This window comes from Pelobates fuscus, chromosome 5, assembly GCF_036172605.1.
Source record: "Pelobates fuscus isolate aPelFus1 chromosome 5, aPelFus1.pri, whole genome shotgun sequence".
Taxonomy (NCBI): Eukaryota; Metazoa; Chordata; class Amphibia; order Anura; family Pelobatidae; genus Pelobates; species Pelobates fuscus.
In genome coordinates, this window is record NC_086321.1 from 219,816,231 (window position 1) to 219,844,023 (window position 27,793).

The 27,793-nt window shown below is 45.4% G+C and overlaps 1 protein-coding gene across 1 annotated transcript in view; it reads left to right on the forward strand.

Moving 5' to 3' along the window:
• ALDH1A1 (aldehyde dehydrogenase 1 family member A1) overlaps positions 1 to 27,793 on the forward strand; it is a 76,853-nt gene that overhangs the window by 37,246 nt on the left and 11,814 nt on the right. The window contains exons 10-11 of the mRNA XM_063455039.1: positions 4,477 to 4,641; positions 5,211 to 5,368. Of these exons, the coding sequence (XP_063311109.1) occupies positions 4,477 to 4,641; positions 5,211 to 5,368 (323 nt within the window). The remainder of the gene's footprint in view (positions 1 to 4,476; positions 4,642 to 5,210; positions 5,369 to 27,793) is intronic.

The following is a 27,793-nucleotide window of genomic DNA, read 5'->3' on the forward strand; positions in this document are numbered from 1 at the left end:
CATGAGATTGATATCTACGCGAGGCATGAAACAAAAATGTGTTTAGTTTGCAGTATTAACAACATTAGAACATTAACACAATGTTAGCTTTAATTTCATTCTGTTCATCTTTTACTGAAATTGTGGGCAGAAAAATATGAATGTGAAACACAATAGGTATGACACATATAGAAAATTGGAAACGGTCAAAAACATTGGTTATTGTTGTTTTGAAAGAATTTGGTAAATTCTCGCTGCGAAAGAATTCATGTATTCAAGTATTAATGTATCATAGTATATTTTCTGTGTTGTCAGAACCTTCCTCCAATATCCTCCCTGGGTGATAGAATCAGCCATGACTTTTAGAATGTGCGAGGAGCACCATTTACAGTCGCTCAGCAGAGATGCAGAGGGTCAAATTAATGTACAGGCAGGGCCGGTGCAAGAATTTTTAGGTACACAGGCGGAGATGCATTTTGCCGCCCCGTCACTCCCTTGATGTATACAGAGGTGCCACTTACAAACACAAAGATTATTGCTTTGGACTGGGTTTTCCTCATTTACCTTGATCCTGGGCATTAAAATTCACAGTATTATGTGTTGTGGATGAGTTAATTCCAGAGATCCACAGCAATAAAAAAAAAAAACAGAAATGTATTTTTTGAGTGTATCACAAATCGTTAATGTGCATAGTAGATTATTACAGAGCTCCACACCTATAAAATGTATGTGCATTTTGTATAACACTATCACAGAGCTCCACTATAATAAACCTCATAATAATGTGATGTGCTGTGTTTGGTCTGTGTGTGATATGTTTCATGTGCATGTGTTGGCTGTGTGTAGTGGGTGCTCAATGCATATAATAATAAAAAAAGATGTTTTACCTCTACTCCTGTTTACATTTTTTTGTATGGAGGGAGCGAAATTCCCTGGTGGCCAGGTGGTAAAACACATGTCCTGTACTTATGACTGGTGCACTGCAGACCCCTCCTTCTAGTCTGGTGCTTGTTATGAGTCAAAGTTCAGGCTAGGAATCCCAGTGTGAGTGCATTGACTCTATAACTGGGCACCAAAACCATGAGACAGTAATTATAATAGTCTGCACCAGGCACAGGTGCATACCATGCACTCCACCTACGGCTCACAAGGAATTACATTTTCTATTTATTAAATTGTTGATCTTGTAATATATTGAAAAAAAAATTTAAACAAAGGGAACAAAATGCTAGAGAGACGGGGCATTACAATGACACAAGGGAGATAGAGTAACAAAGGGTTGGGGGACAGATAGTAACAGGGAATTATGTGGCAAAGTGATACAGGGCTAGGGGTGTAGAGTGACAAGTGATAGCAGGGTTGGGGATTAGGGGGGCAGAGTGACAGGGCTAGGCAGACAAGGGATTAGGGAGACAGAGTGACACAGGACTAGGGGGCAGGGTATTAGGGGGACAGATTAGCACAGGGCTATGAGGGCAGGGGATCAGGGGGACACAGGGCTAGGGGGACAAAGTGATACATGTCTAGGGAAGCAGTGTATTAGGAGGACAGAGTGACACAGGGTTTATTGGGCAGGAGATTAGGGGAAAGAGTGACAGAGGGCTAGAGGGACAGTGACCCATGGCTAGGAAGCAGGGGAACAGTGACACAGAGCTACGGCAGCAGGGGATTAGGGAGGCAAAGTGACATAGTAATAGGGGGCAGTGATTAGGGGAACAGAGTGACACAGGGCTGTGGGCAGGAGATTAGGGGGACAGTGACACAGAGCTAGGCGATTAGGGGAACAGTGACCCGTGGCTAGGGGGCAGGGAGACAGTGACACAGGGCTAGGGGGCAGGAAATTAGAGCTACAATGACACAGGGCTAGGGTTACAGAGTGACACAGGGCTACGGGGGCATGGGATTATGGGGGCAGAGTGACATAGTAATAGGGGGCAGGGATTAGGGGACAGAGTGACATAGTAATTGGAGGCAGGGATTAGGGGGACATAGTGACACAGGGCTAGGGGGCAGGGGGACAGAGTGACACAGGGTTAGGGGATTAGTGGGCCAGTGATACAGGTCTAGGGGGCTGGGGGATATAGTGACAAAGGGCTAGAGTGCAGAGGTTTAGTGGGGCAGTTACACAGACCTAGGGGGCAAGAGGACATAGTGACCAGGGCTAGGGGGGAGGGGGACATAGTTACACAGGCCTAGGGGGCAGGGGGACATAGTGGCACAGGGCAGTGACACAGGCCTAGGGGGGCAGTGACAAAGGGCAGTGACACAGGCCTAGGGGGACAGTGACACAGGCCTAGGGGGCAGGGGGCATAGTGACACAGGACTGGGGGGGCAGAGTGACACAGGGCAGGGGATTAGTGAGGCTGTGACACAGGCCTAGGGGGCAGGGGGACATAGTGACACAGGGCTAGGGGGACAGAGTGATACAGGGCTAGGGGGACAGAGTGACAGGCCTAGGTGGCAGGGGATTAGTGGGCCAGTGACACAGGCCTAGGGGGCAGGGGATTAGTGGGCCAGTGACACAGGCCTAGGGGGTAAGGGAACATAGTGACACAAGCCTAGGGGGTAAGGGGACATAGTGACACAGGCTTAGGGGGTAAGGGGACATAGTGACACAGGCCTAGGGGGACAGAGTGATACAGGGCTAGGGGGAGGGACAGTGACACAGGACTAGGGGGAGGGACAGTGACACAGGCCTAGGGGGCAGGGGATTAGTGGGAAGTGACACAGGCCTAGGGGGACAGTGACACAGGCCTAGGGGGCAGGGGATTAGTGGGGCAGTGCCTAGTGGGCAGGGGGACATAGTGACACAGGGCTAGGGGGACAGAGTGATACAGGGCTAGGGGGACAGTGACACAGGCCTAGGGGGACAGTGACACAGGCCTAGGGGGACAGTGACACAGGCCTAGGGGGACAGTGACACAGCCCTAGGGGGCAGGGGATTAGTGGGGCATTACCTAGGGGGCAGGGGGACATAGTAAATCAGGGCTAGGGGGGCAGTGACACAGGCCTAGGGGGGCAGTGACACAGGCCTAGGGGGGCAGTGATACAGGCCTAGAGGGCAGGGGATTAGTGGGGCCGTGCCCAGGGGGCCATAGTGACACAGGACTGGGGGGGGGCAGAGTGACACAGGGCAGGGGATTATTGGGGCTGTGACACAGTGCTAAGGGGATTAGGGGTACAGTGAGACAGGGCTAGGGGTGAGGGGATTATTGGGACAGACTGAAACAGGACTAAGAACAAAGTGACACACAGCTAGAGGGATGGGGTAATGAGGGGGTTAATTTAAACATCTGACATGCCGCTCTCCTTACCTGCTCACTGGTGATGCTGCCGGGCCCATCAATAGCTCTGTGTATGTCCTGTCCAGGTACAGCAGTGACTCAATGCAGGGAAGCTGCACACTGAGCCTGAGCTCAGTTCAACTGAGACCGCCGGGGAGTTGGAATGCAGGGAGGAGGAAGCCCCGCCCATCAGACTACTCTGACATATCAGAGCAGCACTGGGAACCGGGCAGCAAATCAGGAGCAGGAAATATTTTTAATATGCGAGTCACAGGCAAAGGGCCCAGGATTCGGATTTTTGCGCCCCCCCACATGTTGCGCCCTAAGGCCTTATGGACGCGCCGGCCCTGTGTACAGGCAGTTAAAAAATAATTCTTGGCATTCCAAGGTTTAATACTAATTAACAAAATTAACTGCGTTAGACACTTGGCAAGTAACTGTGATCATGGTTTCATGACTATAGCAAACACCTACAAATTAATTTGTACTGACTTAGTTCACTGTTAGGAACTGTAGTCTAACACAACTTGTATGATATAAGAGCCATACATTTGCAGTTCCTTCTCTAGAGAAAAATAATCTTTCAAATTACACCCCCTTCTGCATGTGACATATGAAATGTGAGTTTATTGTGTCCCTAATCTTACCTTATTGAATTACCCTGAATGCTGGTATGTTATGTAATGTCTTCACATAATGCAGCTAAGAACCTGCTTTTAATAGTGGTTAAATTCTAAGTAATTAGAGGTGATAAGTAAGTAATTTATATTATATGGATCAAGTTGCACATTGTGCCTGATAGTGTGTGCATGTGTATTTCTCAATGAGTGTGTCTGTGTCTCTGGCATTGTGTATTCCTATAATTATTAGCACATATTTTATGTTTGTGTTAGCGAATTCTTTCTTAACTCTATCAGGAGAATTTACTTAGGTCACTCGTTTTGCTGAGCTTCTAAACTAGTCAAAACAGAGGGTTTATTCCAAAATCCAGTAAATATTTCGAATAGCAGACTTTAGACCAAATTTATCATGCTGAATTTTTTTTGGAGGTTTTCTTTTTGATTTGAATTAAACTTTAATGAATAAACTCCAAATGTTTCTAATGATTGTGTATCATGACTAACTCAGGAATTTGATAAATGTTGACAGTCAGACCAAGCATTATTATTGTGCAACACCTTAACAATAAACTTGTTGATTGACACAATTACAGATTGACAAAGAACAGTATGATAGAATCCTTGAGCTAATTGAAAGCGGCAAGAAAGAAGGAGCAAAGTTGGAATGTGGCGGCCATGCACGTGAAGGCAAGGGCTTCTATATTATGCCCACTGTCTTCTCAGATGTCAAAGATGATATGCGCATCGCCAAAGAAGAAGTATGTTTGTGTTGATGGTTTTAAAATAGCCCTTATTGTAAAAGTACAATGCATGCAATATCTTTTTAACATAATTTACAGTTATGATAAAACACATACCCAACAGATTTCCTAATTGGATATAGTGTCGGGCTCACACATTTTATTTTTGCAAAGAATAATCAATTGTTTGAACATTTTGCAAAGCAAGGTAAGCTGGGTAGTATAAAAATAAAATAGATGCAGTATATAGAGACTAGTCCAACACTAGATTGTAAGTTTTTATTTTATTTATGTTAACAGCAAATTCTGTATAACTATACAGCAGAACAAATACAAGAGAACCTTGTAATTTCCAAATATATACTGTATAATAAAAAAAAGTCCAAATAATGTTACCATAAACAGACTGATTTCATTAATAATGAAGTATTGGTAAAACAGAATTTTTAAAACTGGACCATGTTTTTATTATTATATATTCATATATTATAAGCAAGATAGTAAATATCGTATTCTGTGTAATCTACTCATGGTGTAAGGAATTGTTATGATTTTAATTGACAATCTTTCATGTTTATTATCAATAGATATTTGGACCAGTGCAACAAATCCTTAAATTTAAAACTATAGATGAAGTTATTAAGAGGGCAAACAACACAACCTATGGATTAGCTGCTGGTGTTTTCACCAAAGACATGGACAAGGCATTGACATTAGCTACAGCTCTTCAAGCAGGAACCGTATGGTAAGAAAGCTCTCTACATCCAACAGTAATCTCTAACTTTTGGCACTCCAGGTATAGCATGGTGCACAGTATTCAGCCAATGAAATGCAGTTCCACTAAGGCTATACTAACTGCTAGTCATCACTGCAAAGTGAAGAGAAGTTCCAGTGAACATTTTAAAATACAAAGATTGAGGTTCAGACATGTGACAATTGTGACCAATTAATACTTACATTAAACCATTCTGAGTCATAGTAATAGTAACTGGCATTGTTTAAACTCATAAACCAGGTTCATTCATCCATCAGACAGGGTGGACCTGGCACCACTTTGACACATGTGTGCCTTTGCTTAGCCAAGGTTCCACAGTTATAAAGTTGGCCCTGGTCACTATTACTATTCACTTTCACACTTGTTTCAATTTAATATTGGCACATATATTATGCCGTTTGGAATTTGATCTCCAATATGTCTCTCTGTTCATTACCATGTATGTTATATTTGTAAAGTCAAACACTTATAAACTATTCTGTTATATATCTTCTTATAAGTGTCCTCAGAATATTCAGGTCTCCTTACCTACTATGGCAGGATTTACAACAGTCCCAATTTGGGTAGGACAATCCTTATTTCAAGTGGGACAGTGCCAGTTTGATGTCCTGCCCCACTGTCCTGATTTTGTTCCCTGGTGTCCCACAGCAGCAAACTATCCTTGAAAAGCAAATCACAAACACATTATTAGATGCACTGGGAACTCGAACTAGGACCATGCAGCGAGTGCTTCAGTACCACCCTCTGCATGACCCTGTATGTTGGGCCTGGCCAGGCAGGCTGTCTGTCAGTCAAGTGTGCTTGATGCTGGGCTGGCATGCTCAGTCAGTGGGCAGGCCTGCCCTTTTTTAGGATGGGCCTGCCCATTATGGGAATCGCCAGTGTTATGAATCAATCCTCTGGCAACCCTCCTCTCTTGATCTTATACCACTCAATGTGGAAGGTATGCTAATGTTCTTACAGAACCAAAGTAAAAATCTAACTAAAATGGGTTTCAGGATTTTCTGCAAAGTACACAATTCTGCAAGTGTAACTTTTATATGTAATTGTTTCTGACCTCTTACTTGCAGATTGTAGATAACAGATAAACAGGTGAACTGTGATAGTTGATGGGTTGATGAGCTGAAGATACAATTGTGATTATCCTAATTAGAAAACTCTGTCTTGGGTGCAAAAGAGAAACGTAGTGACTATAGAAGGGGAGATTACCAACTGTTGTGGTTGACGTGCAGCTGTAATAAGTCAGGTTAAGAATATTTTAATGTATCTGCTGATATTGGCATGAATGATGTACAGGTGGAATATGTGTGTTTAGTTTGAGTTTCCGGTTTCTATCACACTTAAAAACCTGGTCAGATAATGTGCACATGGTGACTTGTTCATAGGGATTCCTGTAGCCACTTCCACATATTCAAACATTGCTGTGATGTGCTTCAAGGGAAGGATTAAGCACCAAAATAACGTAATCTTAATGAAGTGAATTTGGGGTATTTATTCTGCTCCTACAGCCTTGCAAAATTAAAAACCGAGACATTTCTTAGAAACAACATAGTTTACATTTTGCAGTTTCAACACCTACTTTTCATTAGAATGTCCCTTTAAGATTACAGTGCTGCATAATTACAAAAAAATCACACTGATTATATGAGAGGGTGTTCAAGATTTTATTAAAAAAACAAAATTACTCAATGTTTTACAGCCAAAATAAATGGGATTTAATACATTAACATGTATTAAATTGTACCCACAATTGTACTTACTTTCCCAAATAAATAGAAATACAGGATTCTATGGGCCTTGAACCAACACTTACTTATTCAGCAAATAACCATATAATTTCAGATGATATTCTCTAAAACCTTTTGACTAGTGGGCGATCATCAACATACACTGCAGCCAAAAAACTGGCTGTTGAGCTGAGGACAGCAACCCAACATAAACTCTTGGCTGGAGCATGTATTAATGGCAGACTTGCAGACTACTGTGCAATGAGTAGGCAAAAACATAATTAACTTTTTGCCAAGTTCTAGTTGTCCACATTCTTCCAGATGAATATCTGCAATTCAGCAGTGGACATTGTAAGATATATTGGAGTTCAGCCTTCCACACTAATTACTACTCTGTGCACTCTGTGCACAATTATTATATGATTATTTTATGATGTGATTCATGATAAAAGAAAATATCCACAGAATATGGGAAATAATTCCAGTGATTCTTCAGCGAATTAATCTCTAACTATTTACATAATTGGGATATTATTATTTTTTCACATGCTTCTAAATAAAAATGCAAAAAATGAGCCTTAGATTTTGTAGAAGGCCAAATGTGTCAGCATCTCATCTTTCAAAAACTTTGACAAGGAGGCAGCCCCTTTACAGGAGCAAAAATGTTAACTAAACAAAATTGCAAACTGAGAAGTAGATAACAACAGTATTCACAATACCAGTGCACAATGAATGGACAGAACTGAAAGTTAGAATTGACAACCAAAAAACAAATCATATTTTAAGAAATCTACAAAATTCTCAGTTAGGGTTATATAGTTATGGGAAAAAGAAAGTACACCCTCTTTGAATTTTATGGTTTTACATTTAAGGACATAATAACAATCATCTGTTCCTTAGCAGGTGTTAAAAATAGGCAAATACAACCTCAGATGAACAACAACACATGACATATTACACCATGTCATGATTTTTTTTACAACAAAATAGCCAAAATGGAGTTGCTATGCTTGAAAAACTTTTTTTTTATGATTCAATAACTTGTAGAACCACCTTTAGTAGCAATAACTTGTAATAATCATTTTCTGTATGACTTTATTAGTCTCTCACTCTTCTTTATAAAGTTGTTTCAGTTAATTGAGGCCTACTGGCAGTAACATCCCCAGGACGTACTTGGAAATCAGAGCAATCTGAATGTACCTTTCCTGGTTAAATACTTTGTTATTATTATTATTTGTATTATTATTATTATTATTTGTCTATACAGAGCTCTCTTAGCAGCATATCTTATTATTCCAAATTTTAACAAATTTGCAGGTGTGATAGAAAAATGTAGTTTTATAACTGCAACTGATGTTTTCCAGCTTCAGCAACCATAGTTTCAGGTAACAAATATATATAATAATAATAATATACATATATATATATGTATATTGTGATGTAATTCCAGTAAAATACAAGTTTAGCAGGCTAAGATTGCCACAAGGCATATGTATGTATATGTGTTTGTAGTATCAGTTAGTTAATTACACGTAGCTAAGATACTGTTATCACTGTACTGACCAGGTGCAGGAATGTAAGAACTGGAATTACGCGTCCCTCTCCTTTGTATCAGATGAGCCACGTGGTTAGACCGGATGGATGAGTTTAGACTCTATTTATTAAATAGGTTAAGGGTATGTGTGGGTGTAGTTAATTGTGGGAGGAGCTACAGTGCTATATAAGGAATGTACTCTATGTATTCAGTACTCAGACTTTGCTGTATTTTGGTGACGCTAGTCCCTCTGAGTCCCGATCGGTGATCCAATAAAGAATCTCTTCCTTCCTGAAGAAACCTGTGTCCATCTCTCTGTGCTTGGCTTCCGTCAGTTTCTCCGGTATCATTTGGTGCATTGGCCGGGAAGCTCATCGTTCAACGGTAGCTGAGAGGCAGAGGCGTGAGACGGTCTATCTTTGCCCACGTTCTCTACGGCTGCACCCCTGAACTTCTGCGTGGACCTCCCTTCGTCTCGGCGCCACTGGTCTGTTGTCCAGGAGATCATCGGCCTCTACGTGAGAAGTGCTGGGGTGTCCCCGTCGATGAGTGTGAACTCAGGTTCAGGAACGAGGAGGTAAGACAACTGCTGTTTTAGACGGCAGGACCCACTAGGGGTATACCGATTGTGCGGTAGGCCCAAAGGGGTTTTGAATCTGTGTATCTGCCCCCTCTGTCGGAGGGAAGGAGCGAAGGCGCACCGCTCGATCGAACGCTCTTTAGTCAGACCGTTTGATTTGGTTAGTCAGGCGGGGTCCTGGTGTAAATAGCCCTAGCCGGACACCGGTGTCTTGTCTAGACTAGCGTTCTAGGGTGTATATTACGTTCGCTAGGTCGGAGGGACCGGGAGACTAAGCGGCGCCTGTGTAAATTCGGTTCGCTAGTTCTCATCCTATCTGGGCTAAGTGGGAAGGCGTGTAAATTTGGAACCCACTAGACTTTTGATAGTGCGACTAAGAGGCGCCTGTGTAAATTCGGTTCTCTAGCTCGCTATATATGTGGTGATTGGGCAGTGTGGCTAACCAAAACGGGTGTATATAGTTTTAGGTAGTCCATTCAAGGTACTGGCCAATAGTTTAGTTGGGAATTGTAAATGTGTTAACGATTGTTTTAGTAAAGTGTATATCTTGTTAGATAGCGCGAGCTCAGCCGTCTAGCGAGAGTGTTAATAGTGTGTTGCTGTATTATAGTGCACGGTACCATAACCCTGTATATTTACTGACATTATATAATAAGTACTAATCATTGTCGTCCATTGCATGTTTAACACCATAACCACTAATAATTGTATTGTGACCTTAACTTGTGCTTTGACCTATGCTAACCGTACTGTAACCGCTATTTGTAAAAGACGATGTTACTGGGGTGTGTTATAGACGGGTAATTCGTATATAGAGAATTATAGCGTGGGTGACTGTATAGTTACGCCAAAGGGCATAATATTGATTATATAGTGACTGGTGTAACAGCTGTGTGTGTACGGGAATTCCCTGAGTGTTTATTGTTATTGTGTACGTTTCACTTGGTAACCGTACCACGTGGTGCTGTTGCCAGAGGAAACGGGTGTGACTGTTGAATAGTACGCGTGTATAGTATTCGTTGTCGACGACGTTCCATTGTTAAGTATGGGTGCGTCGCAGTCAACGATTCCGGATCCCTTAGGATGTATGGTTAAGAATTTTAAAAAGGGATTCAAAGTTTGTGATTTTGGGGTAAAGATGTCTCCTGTACGTTTGGTCACTTTGTGTACTAGGGAGTGGCCTACTTTGGTTGCGGCATGGCCGCCACGTGGCAGTTTGGATCCAACTCTGGTACAGCGCTTACACGTGGCTGTATCGGGTAGGCCTGAACTTTACGGCCAGTTTCCTTATATTGACTGTTGGAGACAGGCCGTAAATGACTCGCCAAAATGGCTCCAGACATGCCACGAGGAGCAGTGTCGCCTCATGGTAGCTAGGACTTGCTCGTCCACTAGGACTGGTGTTAGGCCCATTTTGGACACGCCCCCTGAGTCCGAGATCCCTTTGCCGCCCCCTTACTTTCCGTTAAGAAGAAGTGACGCAAACGCAGGAAGTCCTGCACCCCTCCCCTCATTACCCTCATCCACTTCCGCTTCCTCCTCCAGTACAGGATCCACCCCCCCTCGTACTAAATCTCCCCTTCCGGAACCAGAATCCACCCCCATTAGAAACGAATATCCTGATTTGGCGCCACTTCAGACTTCCGGTCAAGCTTCATCTAGCTCGGCTCGAAGTGTTTTATTTACGACCTTTTCCCAAAACCGACCTCCCACATCCCCATACCCTATCTCTCCCCGACCGGAACCCATGACTGACGCCTCTCTACGTAGCCCCATCCAAACCCGACAGTTGACTGGTGCCCAACAATTAAAGCACTATCAGATGCCTCTTCGTCTGAATCCCGGGTCAGCTTATATCGATGCCGCAGGTCAAATGGCACACGCTGACCCAGTCTTCGTATATGTCCCATTTACCACAACCGATCTTTTAAACTGGAAGACCCATAATTCCTCGTATACTGAGAAACCACAAGCTATGACTGATCTGTTCACCTCAATAGTACAGACGCATAATCCGACATGGGCTGATTGCCAGCAGTTACTAATGACTTTATTTAACAATGAGGAAAGGACAAGAATAAATCAAGCAGCCATTAAAGCATTAGAGGATAGAGCCCGTGCTTTGAACCAAGCCAATCCAGCAGCATGGGCCGCGACACACTATCCCAACACCGATCCCGATTGGAACGTAAATGGTGCTGATATGGTTCAACTCAGAGCCTATAGAGACGCTATAATTGCTGGCATGAAAGCCGGAGGAAAGAAAGCCATTAACATGTCGAAGACAGTTGAGGTGATCCAGAAAAGCGATGAAGCGCCCAGTGTCTTTTATGACCGATTATTGGAGGCATACCGCTTGTATACCCCCTTTAATCCGGAAGACGCAGACAATTCCCGAATGGTTAACTCCGCCTTTGTCAGCCAAGCATACGGAGATATTAAGCGCAAGCTACAAAAGTTAGAAGGGTTTGCAGGTATGTCCATCACCCAACTAATGGAGGTAGCAAATAAGGTCTATATGAACAGGGATACAGAAAGTAAGAAAGAGGAAGAGCGCAAGATGCGTAAAAAGGCTGATATGCTAGCGGTAGCGATCGCAGGCGTAGATAAACGGGGCCCAGATAGAGGCAATAATAGATGGAGTAGGGAGCCTTTGAGTAGGGATCAATGCGCGTATTGCAAGGAAGAAGGGCATTGGAGGAACGAATGTCCGCAAAGAGAGCAGTACGAGAGAGACCAGCCCAGGGCAGGCTACGGAAACTTTAGAGGTAGAGCGAGAGGTAGAGGAGGCCCCGGAGGGAGTAATGGTTATAGAGGGAGTAATGGGAACAGAGGAAGTGTTAGGGAAGACAGGTATATTCCAGCAGCGCAAAGGTCCCGCGATAGAGAAGGTAGGGACTTTGTAGGATTGGCTGACACGGTCATGGAGGACTATTGATACCGACCGGGCTCCATCCCCCTTGGTCGAGCGGAGCCTATGGTCGATGTATCAATAGGGGGGAAAAGGAGTGCGTTCATGATCGACACTGGTGCTGAACATTCAGTGGTGACTAATCTAGTTGCTCCTCCATCTGGAAGGACTATTACTGTGATAGGAGCAACTGGAAGAAGTGCTGAAAAACCGGTTCTTAAAAGTCGACTCTGTACATTGGGAGGCCACGTAGTAAAACACCAATTCCTTTATATGCCTGAATGTCCAGTCCAATTGCTGGGACGTGATATGCTATCAAAATTACAAGCGCAGATTACGTTCCTACCAAATGGAACAACATCCTTAAAGTTTAATGGACCTTCAGGTATTATGACTTTATCCGTACCAAAGGAAGAAGAGTGGCGACTTTATACAGTGTTGACTAGCCAAAACCCTAGGAGTGATGAGACATTGTTTAACATACCAGGAGTTTGGGCAGAGAACAACCCACCAGGACTGGCCCGCAATATTCCACCAATAAAAATTGAACTGAAACATGGGGTTTATCCAGTGAGCCTAAGACAATATCACATTCCGCAGAAGGCTAAGAAGAACATCCAATCCTATCTGGATAAGTTCATACGGTATGGTATCCTAAAATTCTGTACTTCCCCCTGGAACACCCCATTGCTGCCTGTTCAAAAGCCCGGTACAGATGAGTATCGACCTGTACAGGACTTAAGAGCAGTCAATGATGCGGTTGTTAGCATACATCCAGTTGTACCCAATCCATATAACCTGCTTGCTTTAATTCCGGGCGGGGCTACTTACTTCACAGTCTTAGATCTCAAAGATGCCTTCTTTTGCCTCCGAATTGCCGCAGAAAGCCAATGTATTTTCGCTTTCCAATGGGAGAACGCTGTAACGGGCTCAAAACGCCAAATGACTTGGACAAGACTGCCCCAAGGGTTTAAAAATTCACCTACCCTATTTGGTTCAGCTCTAAGTCAAGATCTACTGGATTTCGAGTCTATCCCAGGAGAATGTGTATTGTTACAATATGTAGATGACTTGTTGATAGCAGCAGTTACAAAAGAAAAATGTCAGCAAGCAACGCACGATCTACTACATATTCTCTGGAAGGCAGGATACAAGGTGTCCAGGAAGAAGGCTCAGTTGTGTTTGCCAACTGTCAAGTATCTGGGATTCCATATCTCTGAAGGTCAAAGGATTATGGGGCCAGAGAGAAAAGAAGCTGTCTGCCAAATACCAATACCCAAGAATAGAAGACAAGTGCGAGAATTCTTGGGGGCAGCAGGCTTCTGTAGGATATGGATTCCCAGCTATGCGATACTGGCAAAACCTCTGTACGCAGCCATCAAAGGTACAGAGCACGACCCCTTCTTATGGACCCAAGAACAGCAAACGGCATTTGAAGATGTGAAGAAGGCTTTGATGAGTGCCCCAGCATTAGGTCTACCTGATCACACACGACCATTCTACTTATATGTACACGAGCAAAGAAGAATGGCTGTGGGAGTATTGACACAGTACTTGGGATCATGGCAAAGACCTGTTGCCTACATGTCTAAGCAACTGGATGCAGTGGCCAGCGGACTTCCACCTTGTCTAAGAGCCGTAGCTGCAGCCGCCCTGCTAGTAGCTGAAGCCGATAAACTCACTCTGGGTCAAGAACTTTATGTACGAGTCCCACATGCAGTACAGACGTTGTTGGATTACAAAGGAAATCATTGGTTTAGTAACAGCCGTATGACCAAGTATCAAGCAATGTTGTGTGAAAACCCAAGAGTGCATTTAGAGACTGTAAACACCTTAAATCCAGCTACCCTTTTGCCGCAACCTACTGAAAGTCAACATGATTGTTTGGAAGTAATGGATGAAGTATTTTCAAGTAGACCAGATCTTCGTGATTTTCCCATCCAGAACCCCGATGTTCAATATTACACCGACGGCAGTAGTTATGTGAAAGAAGGGATCCGCTATGCAGGATATGCAGTGACAACAATAGACAAGGTGATAGAAGCTCGGCCACTGGCGAAAGGAACATCAGCACAAAAGGCAGAATTAATAGCACTAACACGAGCGTTACAATTGGCTGAAGGTTTAAGAGTAAATATCTATACGGACTCTAAGTATGCGTTTTTAACCACTCATGCCCACGGAGCTTTGTATAAAGAAAGAGGACTACTGAATTCAGAAGGCAAAGAAATCAAGTACGCAGCTGAAATCCTACAACTATTGGAAGCAGTGTGGGAGCCGAAAGAAGTCGGTATCATACATTGTCGAGCGCATCTGAGAGGAGATGGTGATGTAACCAAGGGAAATCGGATGGCAGATAGTGCAGCTAAGCGTGCTGCTGAATCAGGAAGACAGGAGTATGTGGGGCATATAGCTGCTCTTATACCAACTCCACTGTCCCAATGGACTCCAGTTTATACAGCTCAAGAAGAGGAGTGGTTAAAGACTGAACCGGGAAAGTATTTGGAGAACAAGTGGTATCAGCTAGAAGATGGAAGAATAGTCATACCAGCATCACTAGCGGTAGAAATTGTCCAAAATTATCACAACGGGACACATTCTGGGAGAGACAGTACTGAAGAATCTCTCAGGAAACATTTCTACATACCAAGATTGTCCAACTTGACTCAGGCCATTGTACGCAGATGTGTAACGTGTGCTAAGAATAATGCAAGACAAGGACCAGTAAAGCCACCAGGAGTCCAGTTTATGGGGGGACTCCCCATGTCCGATCTACAAATAGACTTTACAGTAATGCCTAAATCGGGTGGACATCGTTACCTGTTGGTAATTGTGTGCACCTATTCAGGCTGGGTAGAAGCATGTCCTACTCGTACAGAGAAAGCAGGAGAAGTTGTAAGATTCCTGCTACGAGAAATAATACCCCGATATGGACTACCCTGTTCTATAGGATCGGACAATGGTCCAGCTTTTGTTCATCAGTGCCTACAACAACTGACTCATATGCTTGGTATAAAGTGGAGGCTTCATACTGCATATAGACCCCAGAGTTCTGGTAAGGTAGAGAGAATGAATAGAACTATAAAGAACCAGTTGGCTAAAATGTGTCAGGAAACCCAACTTAAGTGGAACGTTCTCTTACCCATAGCTTTATTGCGAATCCGCAGTACCCCTACCAGAAGGATGGGCCTCTCTCCTTTTGAAATCATGTATGGGCGACCACCTCCCGTACTTGGTAACTTAAGGGGGGACTTGAGTCAGTTGGGAGAAGGAATTACCCGGCAGCAGGTTGTAGAGTTGGGTAAGACTATGGAGGAGGTACAGAAATGGGTACAAGATAGATTACCTGTGAATATTTATCCCCCTGTTCATAGTTATCATCCAGGAGACCAAGTGTGGATTAAAGAGTGGAATAATGTACCGTTAGGGCCCAAGTGGAGAGGTCCTTATGTTGTTCTTTTGTCTACCCCTACAGCGATAAAAGTAGCCGAAGTAACTCCGTGGATACATCACTCCAGGGTTAAACCAGCAGCAGTCGATTCTTGGCAAATTACAGCAGATCCAGAGAATCCCTGCAAGATCCGGTTGAAACGCACTACTCAGTCGGAGTAACGAGGAATTATTGTGGATTACAAATTTTATTGTTACAGGTGTGAGTGAGAAGGCCATAATAAAGCCTGTCCGCTTACCAACACATAGTGTATAAGCCAGGAAAGTCTCGAAGGGACACCTGTGAAGACGAGCAGAACTCCATTCCCTGCAGCCCTCACATCCTGGAAGCTGAGGTTCCATCGCACGGACGAAGACTGAGGATGAAGACGTCGAAAGAAGTGCTTTTGATTGTGTTTATTTATATGTGTTTTTATATTCAGGAAGGTAGAGGTACCGACACTCCTAGCTGTGAGGTATGCATTAAGACTACGAGAACAGGTAACCATATTTCCCAAACCCTAATTTGGCATTCACAATACGAATGTAAAGGAGAGGTATCAAGATGTAGATACCTAAATATAGACTATAGTGTGTGCCATTTAGGAGTAGGAGAACCTAAGTGCTTCAGTCCAGAGTATCAACCTCGTACAATTTGGTTGACTCTCAGGAATGGAGATCCTCAGGGGACCCTAATTAATAAGACGGTGTTAGAATCCGTACATTCTTCGGGTGTTCTGCTATTTGATGCATGTAAGGCGATATCAAGTGGTAGAAAACCGTGGAATGTATGTGGGGATCTTAGATGGGAGAGGACGTATGGGTCTAATGATAAATATATTTGTCCCAGTAGTAAAAATAAATATGTGAGTCCTAGATGCCCAAATAAAGACTATAACTTTTGTCCATATTGGTCTTGTGTGGGGTGGGCGACTTGGGGACAGACAGTAGATAAAGACATGATAGTGACTAAGTTGCCGACTAGCCCTTATTGTAAGTCTATGGAATGCAACCCAGTCCATATACTTATTAATAACCCCGACAAGTTCCTAGATAAGTATGGAAATTTATTTGGGTTTCAGATATACGGGACGGGTTTAGATCCTGGGACATTATTGTTTATAGGAATAGAGACTGATACGGTATCCTCCCAGACTCATCAAGTATACCATTCCTTTTATGAAGAGATGAGTATAGATAATAAGATCCCCCATAACGCTAAAAACCTGTTCATTGACCTAGCTGAGAGTATTGCCGGTAGTCTTAATGTTACCAACTGCTATGTGTGTGGAGGTACTAACATGGGAGACCAATGGCCTTGGGAAGCAAAGGAGGTAATGTCCGGTTCTGAGGCAGTTGACCAACTAATATCTACACAAGCCGATTATCATTTGAGTGTTAGAGGTAAATCTGAGTGGAGATTAAAGACCTCCATCATAGGTTATGTTTGCATAGCAAGGAAAGGAATAATGTATAATACTTCTGTAGGAGAATTAACTTGTCTAGGGCAAAAAGCTTATGATGATGATACTAAAAATACAACTTGGTGGTCGGCTTCAAATGTCTCAGAACCATCTAACCCGTTTGCTAGATATGCCAGTTTAAAGGATGTGTGGTTTGATTTATCCATCACATCTACCTGGAGAGCCCCAGCAAATTTGTACTGGATCTGTGGTAAGAAAGCCTATTCGGAGTTGCCACAGGACTGGGAAGGGGCATGTGTGTTGGGTATGCTCAAACCATCCTTCTTCTTGTTACCGATTGAAACAGGTGAGACTTTAGGTGTTAAAGTGTATGATGTGAATCATAGGAAGAAAAGGGGACCCTTAGAGATAGGCACCTGGGAAGATAATGAATGGCCTCCCCAGCGTATCATAGATTATTATGGGCCAGCCACGTGGGCAGAAGATGGTACCTTTGGTTATAGAACCCCAATTTATATGCTCAACCGTATTATAAGATTACAGGCGGTGGTTGAGATTATTACTAATGAGACCTCACAAGCACTCAATCTTCTAGCGAAGCATAATACCAGGATGAGGACAGCAGTGTACCAAAATAGATTAGCCTTGGATTACCTTTTGGCAGTAGAGGGAGGTGTATGTGGGAAGTTTAACCTGAGCAATTGCTGTCTTCAAATAGATGACGAAGGGCAAGCAATAGCTGAGCTTACTAGCCATATGGTTAAACTAGTGCATGTGCCTACTCAGGTATGGAAAGGGTACAATCCAAGTAGTTGGTTTGGTAGCTGGTATGAGTGGTTTGGAGGGCTTAAGGCAGTGGTAGGTGGAGTCCTACTGATTTTACTGTTGTGTCTACTCCTACCGTGTCTTATACCCTTAGTAGTTAGGTCTGTGCAAAGCCTGATAGGAAGTATAGCAGAGAGGAAGGCTGCTGCACAGATAATGGCGATATATAAGTATAAGGCTCTAGATCAAGGAGAACCAATGCAGGAAGATGAGTGTTAAAAGATTCACATCATAAGATAAGTCTGGTCTGGTTCATGGTAACCTGAGGTATATGCAAACCAAGGTTAAGTGATGCCTCAAGTAATTGTGAAATATCAGAGGCATCAAAGGGGGGAATGTGATGTAATTCCAGTAAAATACAAGTTTAGCAGGCTAAGATTGCCACAAGGCATATGTATGTATATGTGTTTGTAGTATCAGTTAGTTAATTACACGTAGCTAAGATACTGTTATCACTGTACTGACCAGGTGCAGGAATGTAAGAACTGGAATTACGCGTCCCTCTCCTTTGTATCAGATGAGCCACGTGGTTAGACCGGATGGATGAGTTTAGACTCTATTTATTAAATAGGTTAAGGGTATGTGTGGGTGTAGTTAATTGTGGGAGGAGCTACAGTGCTATATAAGGAATGTACTCTATGTATTCAGTACTCAGACTTTGCTGTATTTTGGTGACGCTAGTCCCTCTGAGTCCCGATCGGTGATCCAATAAAGAATCTCTTCCTTCCTGAAGAAACCTGTGTCCATCTCTCTGTGCTTGGCTTCCGTCAGTTTCTCCGGTATCAATATTATTATTATTATTAATATGTTTTTATTTATATAGTGCCAACAAAATTCTGCAGCGCTTTACAGTGGGTGGACGAACAAACGTGTAGTTGTAACCAGACAAGTTGGACAAACAGGATCAGAGGGGTTGAGGGCCCTGCTCAATGAGCTTACATGCTGGGAGTGGGGTAAAATGACACAAAAGATAAGTATAGTATTAGACTAATGACAGTTGCAAGAGAGGATATATACCGTATTTATTCGAGTATAACGCGCATTTTTTTTAACCGATTTTTAATTTAAAATTAAGGGTGCGCGTTATACTCGAATAAATATACCTTCCAGGACCGCCGGGCTCATTACAAGCCTGGCGGTCCTGGGGGGGTGGGCAGCAAGCATTTACTCACCTCCGTGCAGCTCCTCCAGCTTCCCAGTGTAAATCTCGCGAGACCCGCGGCCAGCTCTGACGCTCTGATGTCGTCAGAGCTGGCCGCGGGTCTCGCGAGATGTACACTGGGAAGCTGGAGGAGCTGCACGGAGGTGAGTAAACGCTTGCTGCCCACCCCCCCAGGACCGCCGGGCTTGTAATGAGCCCGGCGGTCGGTATTATCGAGCACCCACTCGAATATTTATTCGAGTATAACAAGCACCCTAATTTTAGATTAAAAATCGGTATAAAATGTTATACCGATTTTTAATCGAAAATTAGGGGTGCGCGTTATACACGTGTGCGCGTTATACTCGAATAAATACGGTATATGCATATATATATATATATATATATATATATATATATATATATATATATATATATAACTTCCCTGGTTCCAGTACTAGAAGTTCCTGGTCTTTTAAATGCTCCGGTGCAGAATCTCCACCAAAATGTATATAGTCCAAGTAGAGAGCACTCTGGAGTCTGTATAATAGGTTCCAAACTGCTGCTTTATTAAGCAAAGACAGTGATACAAGCAGTGGCGTACTAAGGGGGGGGCGGGGGGGGGGGGCGGGGGGGGGGGCGGCCCGCCCCGGGTGACACTGACTAGGGGGGTGCCATGACTTCCAGTGTCATGTGTTACCCCCCATCATTACGCTGCGCACAGCCAGCACCTTTGCGGCCAAACACCGGCGGAACTTCCTTCTTTATGAGGAGGAGGGGGAGGAGCATTGCGGGCCGCGGTGTCGCGCAACGTGATGACGTGCGCAGCGCGGTCAGTCCGCCTTCACGGATCTTCAGCGGAAGGATCCATTTCCGGGCGGTGAGGCACCCAGTGGTCGGACTCGGCGGGCAAGCAAGGCATCATCAAAATGTAAGTATAAAGTAGTTATTTTATGTCTGGGGCTGAATTAATTAAAGGGGGGGTGTATTAATTAGAGGGGGGGGTGGATTCATTAAAGGGGGGGTGTATTAATTAGAGGGCGGGGTGGATTAATTAAAGGGGGTTTATTAATTAGAGGGGGTGTATTAATTAGAGGGGGGTGGATTAATTAGAGGGGGGTGGATTAATTAGAGGGGGGTGTATTAATTAGAGGGGGTGTATTAATTAGAGGAGGGTGTATTAATTAGAGGGGGGTGGATTCATTAGAGGGGTGTATTAATTAAAGGGGGGTGGATTAATTAAGGGGGGTGTATTAATTAGAGGGGGGTGTATTAATTAGAGGGGGTGGATTAATTAGAGGGGTGGATTAATTAAAGGGGGGTGTATTAATTAGAGGGGGTGTATTAATTAAAGGGGGGATTATTAATTAGAGGGGGGTGTATTAATTAGAGGGGGGTGGATTAATTAGAGGGTTTTATTAATTAAAGGGGGGTGTATTAATTAGAGGGGGGTGGATTAATTAGAGGGGTGTATTAATTAAAGGGGGGTGTATTAATTAGAGGGGGTGTATTAATTAGAGGGGGTGGATTAATTAGAGGGGGGTGGATTAATTAGAGGGGGTGGATTAATTAGAGGGGGGTGGATTAATTAGAGGGGTGGTGTATTAATTAGAGGGGGTGGATTAATTAGAGGGGTGTATTAATTAAAGAGGGGTGTATTAATTAAAGGGGGGTGTATTAATTAGAGGGGGGTGTATTAATTAGAGGGGGGTGGATTAATTAGAGGGGGTGTATTAATTAGAGGGGGGTGTATTAATTAGAGGGGGTGGATTAATTAGAGGGGGGTGGATTAATTAGAGGGGGTGTATTAATTAGAGGGGGGTGTATTAGAGGGGGGTGTATTAATTAGAGGGGGTGTATTAATTAGAGCGGGGTGCATTAATTAGAGGGGGGTGTATTAATTAAAGGGGGGTGTATTAATTAATGGGGGGTGTATTAATTAATGGGGGGTGTATTAATTAGAGGGGTGTATTAATTAGAGGGGGTGTATTAATTAGAGGGGGGTGTATTAATTAGAGGGGGTGTATTAATTAGAGGGGGTGGATTAATTAGAGGGGGTGGATTAATTAGAGGGGTTGTGGATTAATTGGAGGGGGTGGATTAATTAAAGAGGGGGTGGATTAATTAAAGGGGATGTGGATTAATTGCATGATTTTGCTATTACATGACGAAAAGTCATGATTTTATTAAAGACACGGAGGCGAGTATTGCATATCCCTTTCTTTACTGTTGACAAATAGCAGCAAAGGAAACAAACAGAATGAAAAAAGAATGAACATGTGATAACATAGGCCCCTCCCCCTCAGGTCCCAGTATAACAGGCAGCACTTCCCTTCCATTTCCCTCTTTCTGCAGATGCGACCAAAGAACAATGTCCATAACTAGAGTAATGCGAGAACAAAGTCCCAAGGTAATAACAGAAAAACCGAGGAGGTATAACATCACAAACTGGGAAGTGTGGCCGTAGAATCCATAGGACCGATGGAGGACAGCGGGAGGAGACCAATAAACTGGATCCTTGCTAGACGTCTTGCCAGATTAAGCTGTGGAGATATAAAGGACAGGAGCCAACAGGTTAAAGTCGATACTTGTAACTAGTTACAAGGTTACACCAGTGAGAACAAAGACCCTTGTATATACAATCCCACAAAAACAATCAATGTTAACATATCCAGTAATATTGAAAACAACAACAAGTCTAAGGACGGCCCCACTTACCGTCCCAAACTATACTATGTGGTGTATCGTGGTATGAGTAATTAGGGTGGGGAGATACATACTTACCAGCGTGAGAATAACAAAAAAGGGTGGGGCAATACTCGCCTCCGTGTCTTTAATAAAATCATGACTTTTCGTCATGTAATAGCAAAATCATGCAATTTTATAACAAGACACGGAGGCTCATATTGCAAGTTTAAAGCTGATCCATTATTACAGCGAATGTGTGTGGGGCCGGCCGAAAGTAGAATTCTCGGAAGGTAGATTCCCTAGACCGATCAGCTGTTCTCATAATGTCCTCTAGGCGGGCGCCCGCAGACATCATAGAAGAGGCCGATGCCCCTCGTACTGAGTGGGCGCCGAACACTGTAGTGTCAATGCCCGCTTGGGCCAGCAGCCATTTCACCCAGCGTGATAAGGTAATGCTGGAAACTGGGTGAAAAGGGGGACGGAAAGATAAGAACAACTGACGGGAGGCAGTAGATCGGTGTGGTTCGGTGCGAGATTCGTATTCACGAAGGCAGGTCACTGGGCATAGCGAAGGAGAGGCAGGGAAACTAGGGTAGGATACCGCTTTGATGGACGTCTTAGTGCGTCTGCTGATGTTAAAAGTTACCCCGTCCGGGGTGTATGACTTGGCATCGACGTCCAGTGCACTGACATCCGAGACTCTCTTGCATGAGATGAGACAGAGCAGGCACACCAATTTGGCCGACAGCTGTTTGAGGGAGAGTCCTGCGTTAGCGGGCCAGGATGAGAGGAAAGCCAATACAACTGAAACATCCCAGGTCGTGGAGTAGCGGGGCCTGGGTGGCCTTGAAAATCTAGAGCCCTTGACGAGTTGGCACACTAGAGGGTGTTGTCCCGCGGGGCGGCCCTCGAAGCCTTGGTGAATCGCCGAGATAGCGGAACGGTAAAGGTTAATGGTCCTGTAAGCCTTACCGGCTTCGAAGAGAGACGTCAGGAACTGCAGGATCGTTGTTACAGGGGCCGAAACGGGATCCTCGTTCCGAGCCATGCACCAGCTAGCCCAAGCTCGCCAAGCTGACCCATATGCCCGTCTAGTGCCGGGAGCCCATGCTGCAGCCAGTAAGAGTCTAGTTGCGTCCGAAACTCCTTGGATTTCCCAGGGTCCCCGGAGATTCGCCATGCCAGAAGTGGGAGAGAGCCCTCCAGCCGGAGGGGATGATAGCGACCCGTCGGGTCTTGCAGCAGGTCGTGGCGACCCGGCAGGAGTCGAGGATAGTCCAACGTCATCTCGAGCATTTGGGGAAACCAAGACTGCGTTTCCCAGAATGGGGTGACCATGACTAGCTCCGCCCGGTGTTTGCGGGTCTGCAGGAGTGAGCGAGGGATCATGGAAAATGGGGGAAAGGCATAGAGGAGGCCTCCCTTCCAATCTTGTAGGAAGGCATCCACTGCCTCCGCCATTGGGTCCGGCCTCCAGCTGAAGAAGCGTGGGAGTTGGGCATTGAGCCGGGAGGCGAAAAGGTCTATGGTAAATGGTCCCCAGAGAGATGATATGTTGGAGAACACCTTCCTGGCTAATCTCCAGTCGCTGGTGTCTGAAAGATAACGTGAACCCCAGTCCGCTTGGACGTTGTGCAGACCAGGTAAGTACTCTGCGTAGACCATCAGGTTCCGTTCCAGGCAGAATTCCCAAAAGTCTTTCGCCAACCTGGCCAGGACCGCCGACTGTGTACCACCCAGGTGGTTGACATATCTCACCGCCGAAACATTGTCCATGCGGAGCCGAATACACGATAGGGCACGGTCCTTGGCGAAGCTGCGGATGGCGAAGGAGCCTGCCAGAAGTTCCAGGGCATTGATATGTAGTCGGGCTTCGGACTCCGACCACCGGCCTCCAGTTGAGATGCCCTCGCAGTGGGCTCCCCAACCGTGTAGACTCGCATCCGAGTCGATCGTGAATTCCGGCGTCAAGCCGAAGATGGCTTTGCCATTCCATGCAGACAGGTTGAGAATCCACCATCGCAACTCGTCTTTCGTCTCGTTGTCCAGAGAGACCAGGTCTGCGTAGGATGCCCCGGCTCTTAGGTGAGCGATCTTTAGGCGCTGTAGCGCTCGGTAGTGGAGTGGGCCTGGGAACACAGCCTGGATTGAAGAGGCCAGTAGGCCTATGAGGCGTGCCAATTGGCGTAAGGTGAGCTGGGGTCGGATAAGGGCCCTGCGTAATTCCTTGCGGATGGATCGAATCTTGGATATCGGGAGACTCAGCGTCGCTGCCCCCGAATCCACCTGGAATCCTAGGAATTCCAAGCGGGTGGCGGGGGTCAGGCATGACTTCTCCCAGTTGATTATGAAACCTAAGCGTGACAGGAGGTTTATGGCTAGTCGTAGATGTGTGAGGAGGGTGGATCGCTCCTGAGCCATGAGGAGAATATCGTCTAGGTAGACGATTAGCCGAACTCCTCGACTGCGTAGCCAGGCCATAACGGGCCGTAGAAGTTTTGTGAAACACCACGGGGCTGAGGATAGGCCAAAGGGCAGACAGGTGAATCGCCATGTTTCGTGTTGCCAGTAAAAGCGTAGGAGGTCCCGAGAGGCCTCCGCTATTGGCACTGTCAGGTACGCGTCTTTTAGGTCTAGTTTCGCTAGCCAGTCTCCGTGGAGGAGGAGATCCCTTAGCAGGTGAATACCCTCCATCTTGAAATGGCGGTACCTGACTACGGCATTGAGGGGGCGCAAATTTATGACTGGCCTCAATTGGCCGCCTTTCTTTTCCACTAGGAAGATATTGCTTATTACGCCCGCAGGGCTGGGGGGTGCTAGTTCGATAGCCCCTTTGAACTGGAGGTTTGAGAGTTCTTCGTCGATCCGACCGCGATCCTGGAGGGAAAAGCGGATCGGTCGAGGAGGGGGAATGTGTGTAGGGTGGCAGGTGAGTTCTATATGGAAGCCCCGAATAGTGGCCAGTACCCAGGGATCTGAAGTGATTTGTGACCAGGCTGGGAAAAAATGTTGGAGTCTGCCCCCTATGTAACCCGGAGAAGAAATGTGTGGTAGAAGGCAACTCACCGTATGGTCGTCTGGAGTTTGGGTTACCCCGAAGGCCTCTGGATCGCCATTGACGTCCACGGGATGGAAAAAACATGGGGAGGGAGGTCTCCTGGTATTGGGTATATTGTTGAAAGGAGCCTCGTCCCGTGCCACGGGATTGGGGATAGTTGCGGCCGGACAGACGGCTCCTGATTCTGCCGGCCCTGGTAGAGACCCGCCCCTGGAATACTCGCCTCATGGAGGCCTGGGCCTTGTCTAGAGCCGTGAATGCCCCCACAAAACGCCCTAAGTCTTTAATGAAGGAGTCTCCGAAGAGGAGTCCTTGGGCGTCTTTGCCCGCCTCCGTAAGGGCGAGGTTGGCTAGTTTGGGCTCAATTTTGAACAATATGGCTTTACGCCTTTCAATAGATAGGGAGGTATTTACACTCCCAGCAATACAAATTGCTCTCTGGACCCAACCTCTAAGGTCTTCAGGGTCGACCATGCGGTTCTCCGCTCTGGCGTCTTCCGCCAAGTCAAATAATTTGGCCAAAGGCCCGAATATGTCCAGGTGCTTGTCCTGGCAGGACTTCAAAGCGGACTCTAGTCCCTTACGGGGATTCCAGCCCAGTTTAGTGAGGAACTGGGTCATTTTAGGATCAACCTCTGGGGTGTCACACACCTTGTTGGGCACCAGAGGCCTAGGACACTCCGCCCTCAATTTGTTGCGGGCCGCCTTGCTTAAGGGTTTTCTGACCCAATTTTCCAGGTAAGTGGCAACGTGGTCGGCCGGGAGCCACTCCGCCGACCTCGGATGATGAAGGTCATCCGGGTCGAAGAGTGGGACCCCCGAAGGATCCACGAGGGATGGCCCCGCAGCCGCGGGGTTCCTAGTCCCTGTCTCGCCTCCGGGCATCTCTGCCTGAGCAGAGGAAAGGAGGTCGAGAGCGCCATCGGCGGAATCCGCATCAGAGTCGGTATCTGACTCGTTCATAGCCTCCTCATTTGACCCGATTTCTGAGTCGGTGTCGCTCTCAATCTGTGCTCTAGCACATTTCCAAAGCCGTGCCCGTTCTGCCTGGCGCGGAAAGGCTCTTTTGCGTGGATGGGACACGCTTTCTGGGGCGACCGAAGGTACGCCAGTCATGGTGTTTCTGGAGGCAGAGGAGTGTTTAGACTTACGGGCAGCCTTTTTGAAGTCCCCTTTAGATACCTCTCCCTGGGGTGTCAAGGTGCCCGAGAGTTGTTCGTCTGAAGGACGGGGCAAGAGGGCTTGTGAAATGGTGTGGGAGAGGGTGGAGGACATAGACCCCATAGCAGCCATAATGGCGTCTGTCACTGAGCGCTGTAGCGCTAGAAACTGTGGTCCACCGGGTTGGGTAGTCCCATCCGCCATAGAAGGCGAAATATCTGAGGTGATAGGGGCCTCAGTTCTGATTACTGGGGAATCCGACTCCCCAGAGTGAGCGGACCCAGTAGAAAGTCTGGGTTTAGGCATGATAAAGGACGTATGGGTTAGTCACCCAAACAAACTAAGCAAAGGAAAAAAACGCTCTCACCAGGGCCCAGACCAGCGACACACTAAGAGGTAGGGACAGGATGTCAGAAAATGGTCGCCGGGAATCTCGCGGGATTGGCGGCACCCGCGAGAAACGCGGTGAAATTATGAAACAAGGAGAAGTGCGCAGAGAGGCGCTCGAGCAGAAGAAACAGACAAGATTACATAAGCAGGGGAGGTCTGGGCCCTGAGGCTAGTGTATAACGATACAAATACTAACCTTAGAAATAAAAGACTAAATAAATACAAATTAAATAAATACCAATTAAATTATCAATGAACAGTATATAAGAGAAATATGATGAGAAAATATGGCATGTACTTATCTTTGTGTCAGAGCAGCAAAGAAAGAGGGAAATGGAAGGGAAGTGCTGCCTGTTATACTGGGACCTGAGGGGGAGGGGCCTATGTTATCACATGTTCATTCTTTTTTCATTCTGTTTGTTTCCTTTGCTGCTATTTGTCAACAGTAAAGAAAGGGATATGCAATATGAGCCTCCGTGTCTTGTTATAAAATTAAAGGGGATGTGGATTAATTAAAGGGGGTTCAGCACGGGGGAAGTTTATTTAGAGGGGGTATGTTTAATTAAAGGGGGGTGCAGGTTGTTTTTTTTATTAAGGGGGTTGCAGTATTTTATTTATTAAGGGAGGATGTGCACTGCAGATTTTTGTTTTTTATTAAGGGGGTGTGCAGGGTTTTTATTAAGGGGGGGTGCATGTTTTTTTGTTAGGGGGGCTGTGAAAGTTTTAGTTTTTTATTAAGGGGGTGTGCAGGGTTTTTATTAAGGGTTTGCATGATTTTTTTTAATTAAGGGGGGTTGTGCAGGTTTTTGGTTTTTTTAAGGGGGTGTGCAGCTTTTTTTTTTTAATTAAGGGGGATGTGCAGGGTTTTTTATGTGTAGGGAGTGTATGAAATTTATGTGATCGGGGTGCAGGGTTTTTATGTGTACGGAGTGTATGAAATTTATGTGATCAGTGTGCAGGGTTTTTATATGAAGGGCGAAGGGCAGGGGTTTTCTAGAAGGGGCGAGGCCAGGGGCTTTGTAGAAAGGGGCAGGGGAGGAGTTTTCTAGAAGTTTCTCACCAGCCCCTTTCTACAAAAGCACTGGTCTTCCCCCTTCTACAAAAATGGCGCATTTATACAAAACCCCATGCCCTGGCCCCCTTCTACAAAACCTCTGCCCTAGCCGCTACATCTTTTGAACTTAAATCCCTTTCCTATGCTATTTCTAAGGATCCGCTCAATAAAGTGGTATGGGTGCCAGGTCCCTTTAGTTTTAACCCTGCAGCTGAAAACATATGTTTCACTGAGGGTTAATCCAGCCTCTAGTGGCTGTCTCACTGACAGCCGCTAGAGGCGCTTCCGCAATTCTCACTGTAAAACTCACCGTGAGAAGACGCTGGACGTCCATAGGAAAGCATTGAGTAATGCTTTCCTATGGGCAGTTTGAATGCACATGCGGCTCTTGCCGCGCATGCGCATTCGGATCTAACGTCGGCAGGGGGAGGAGAGGTCACCAGCGCCGAGGGAGCCCGACGTTGGAGAAAGGT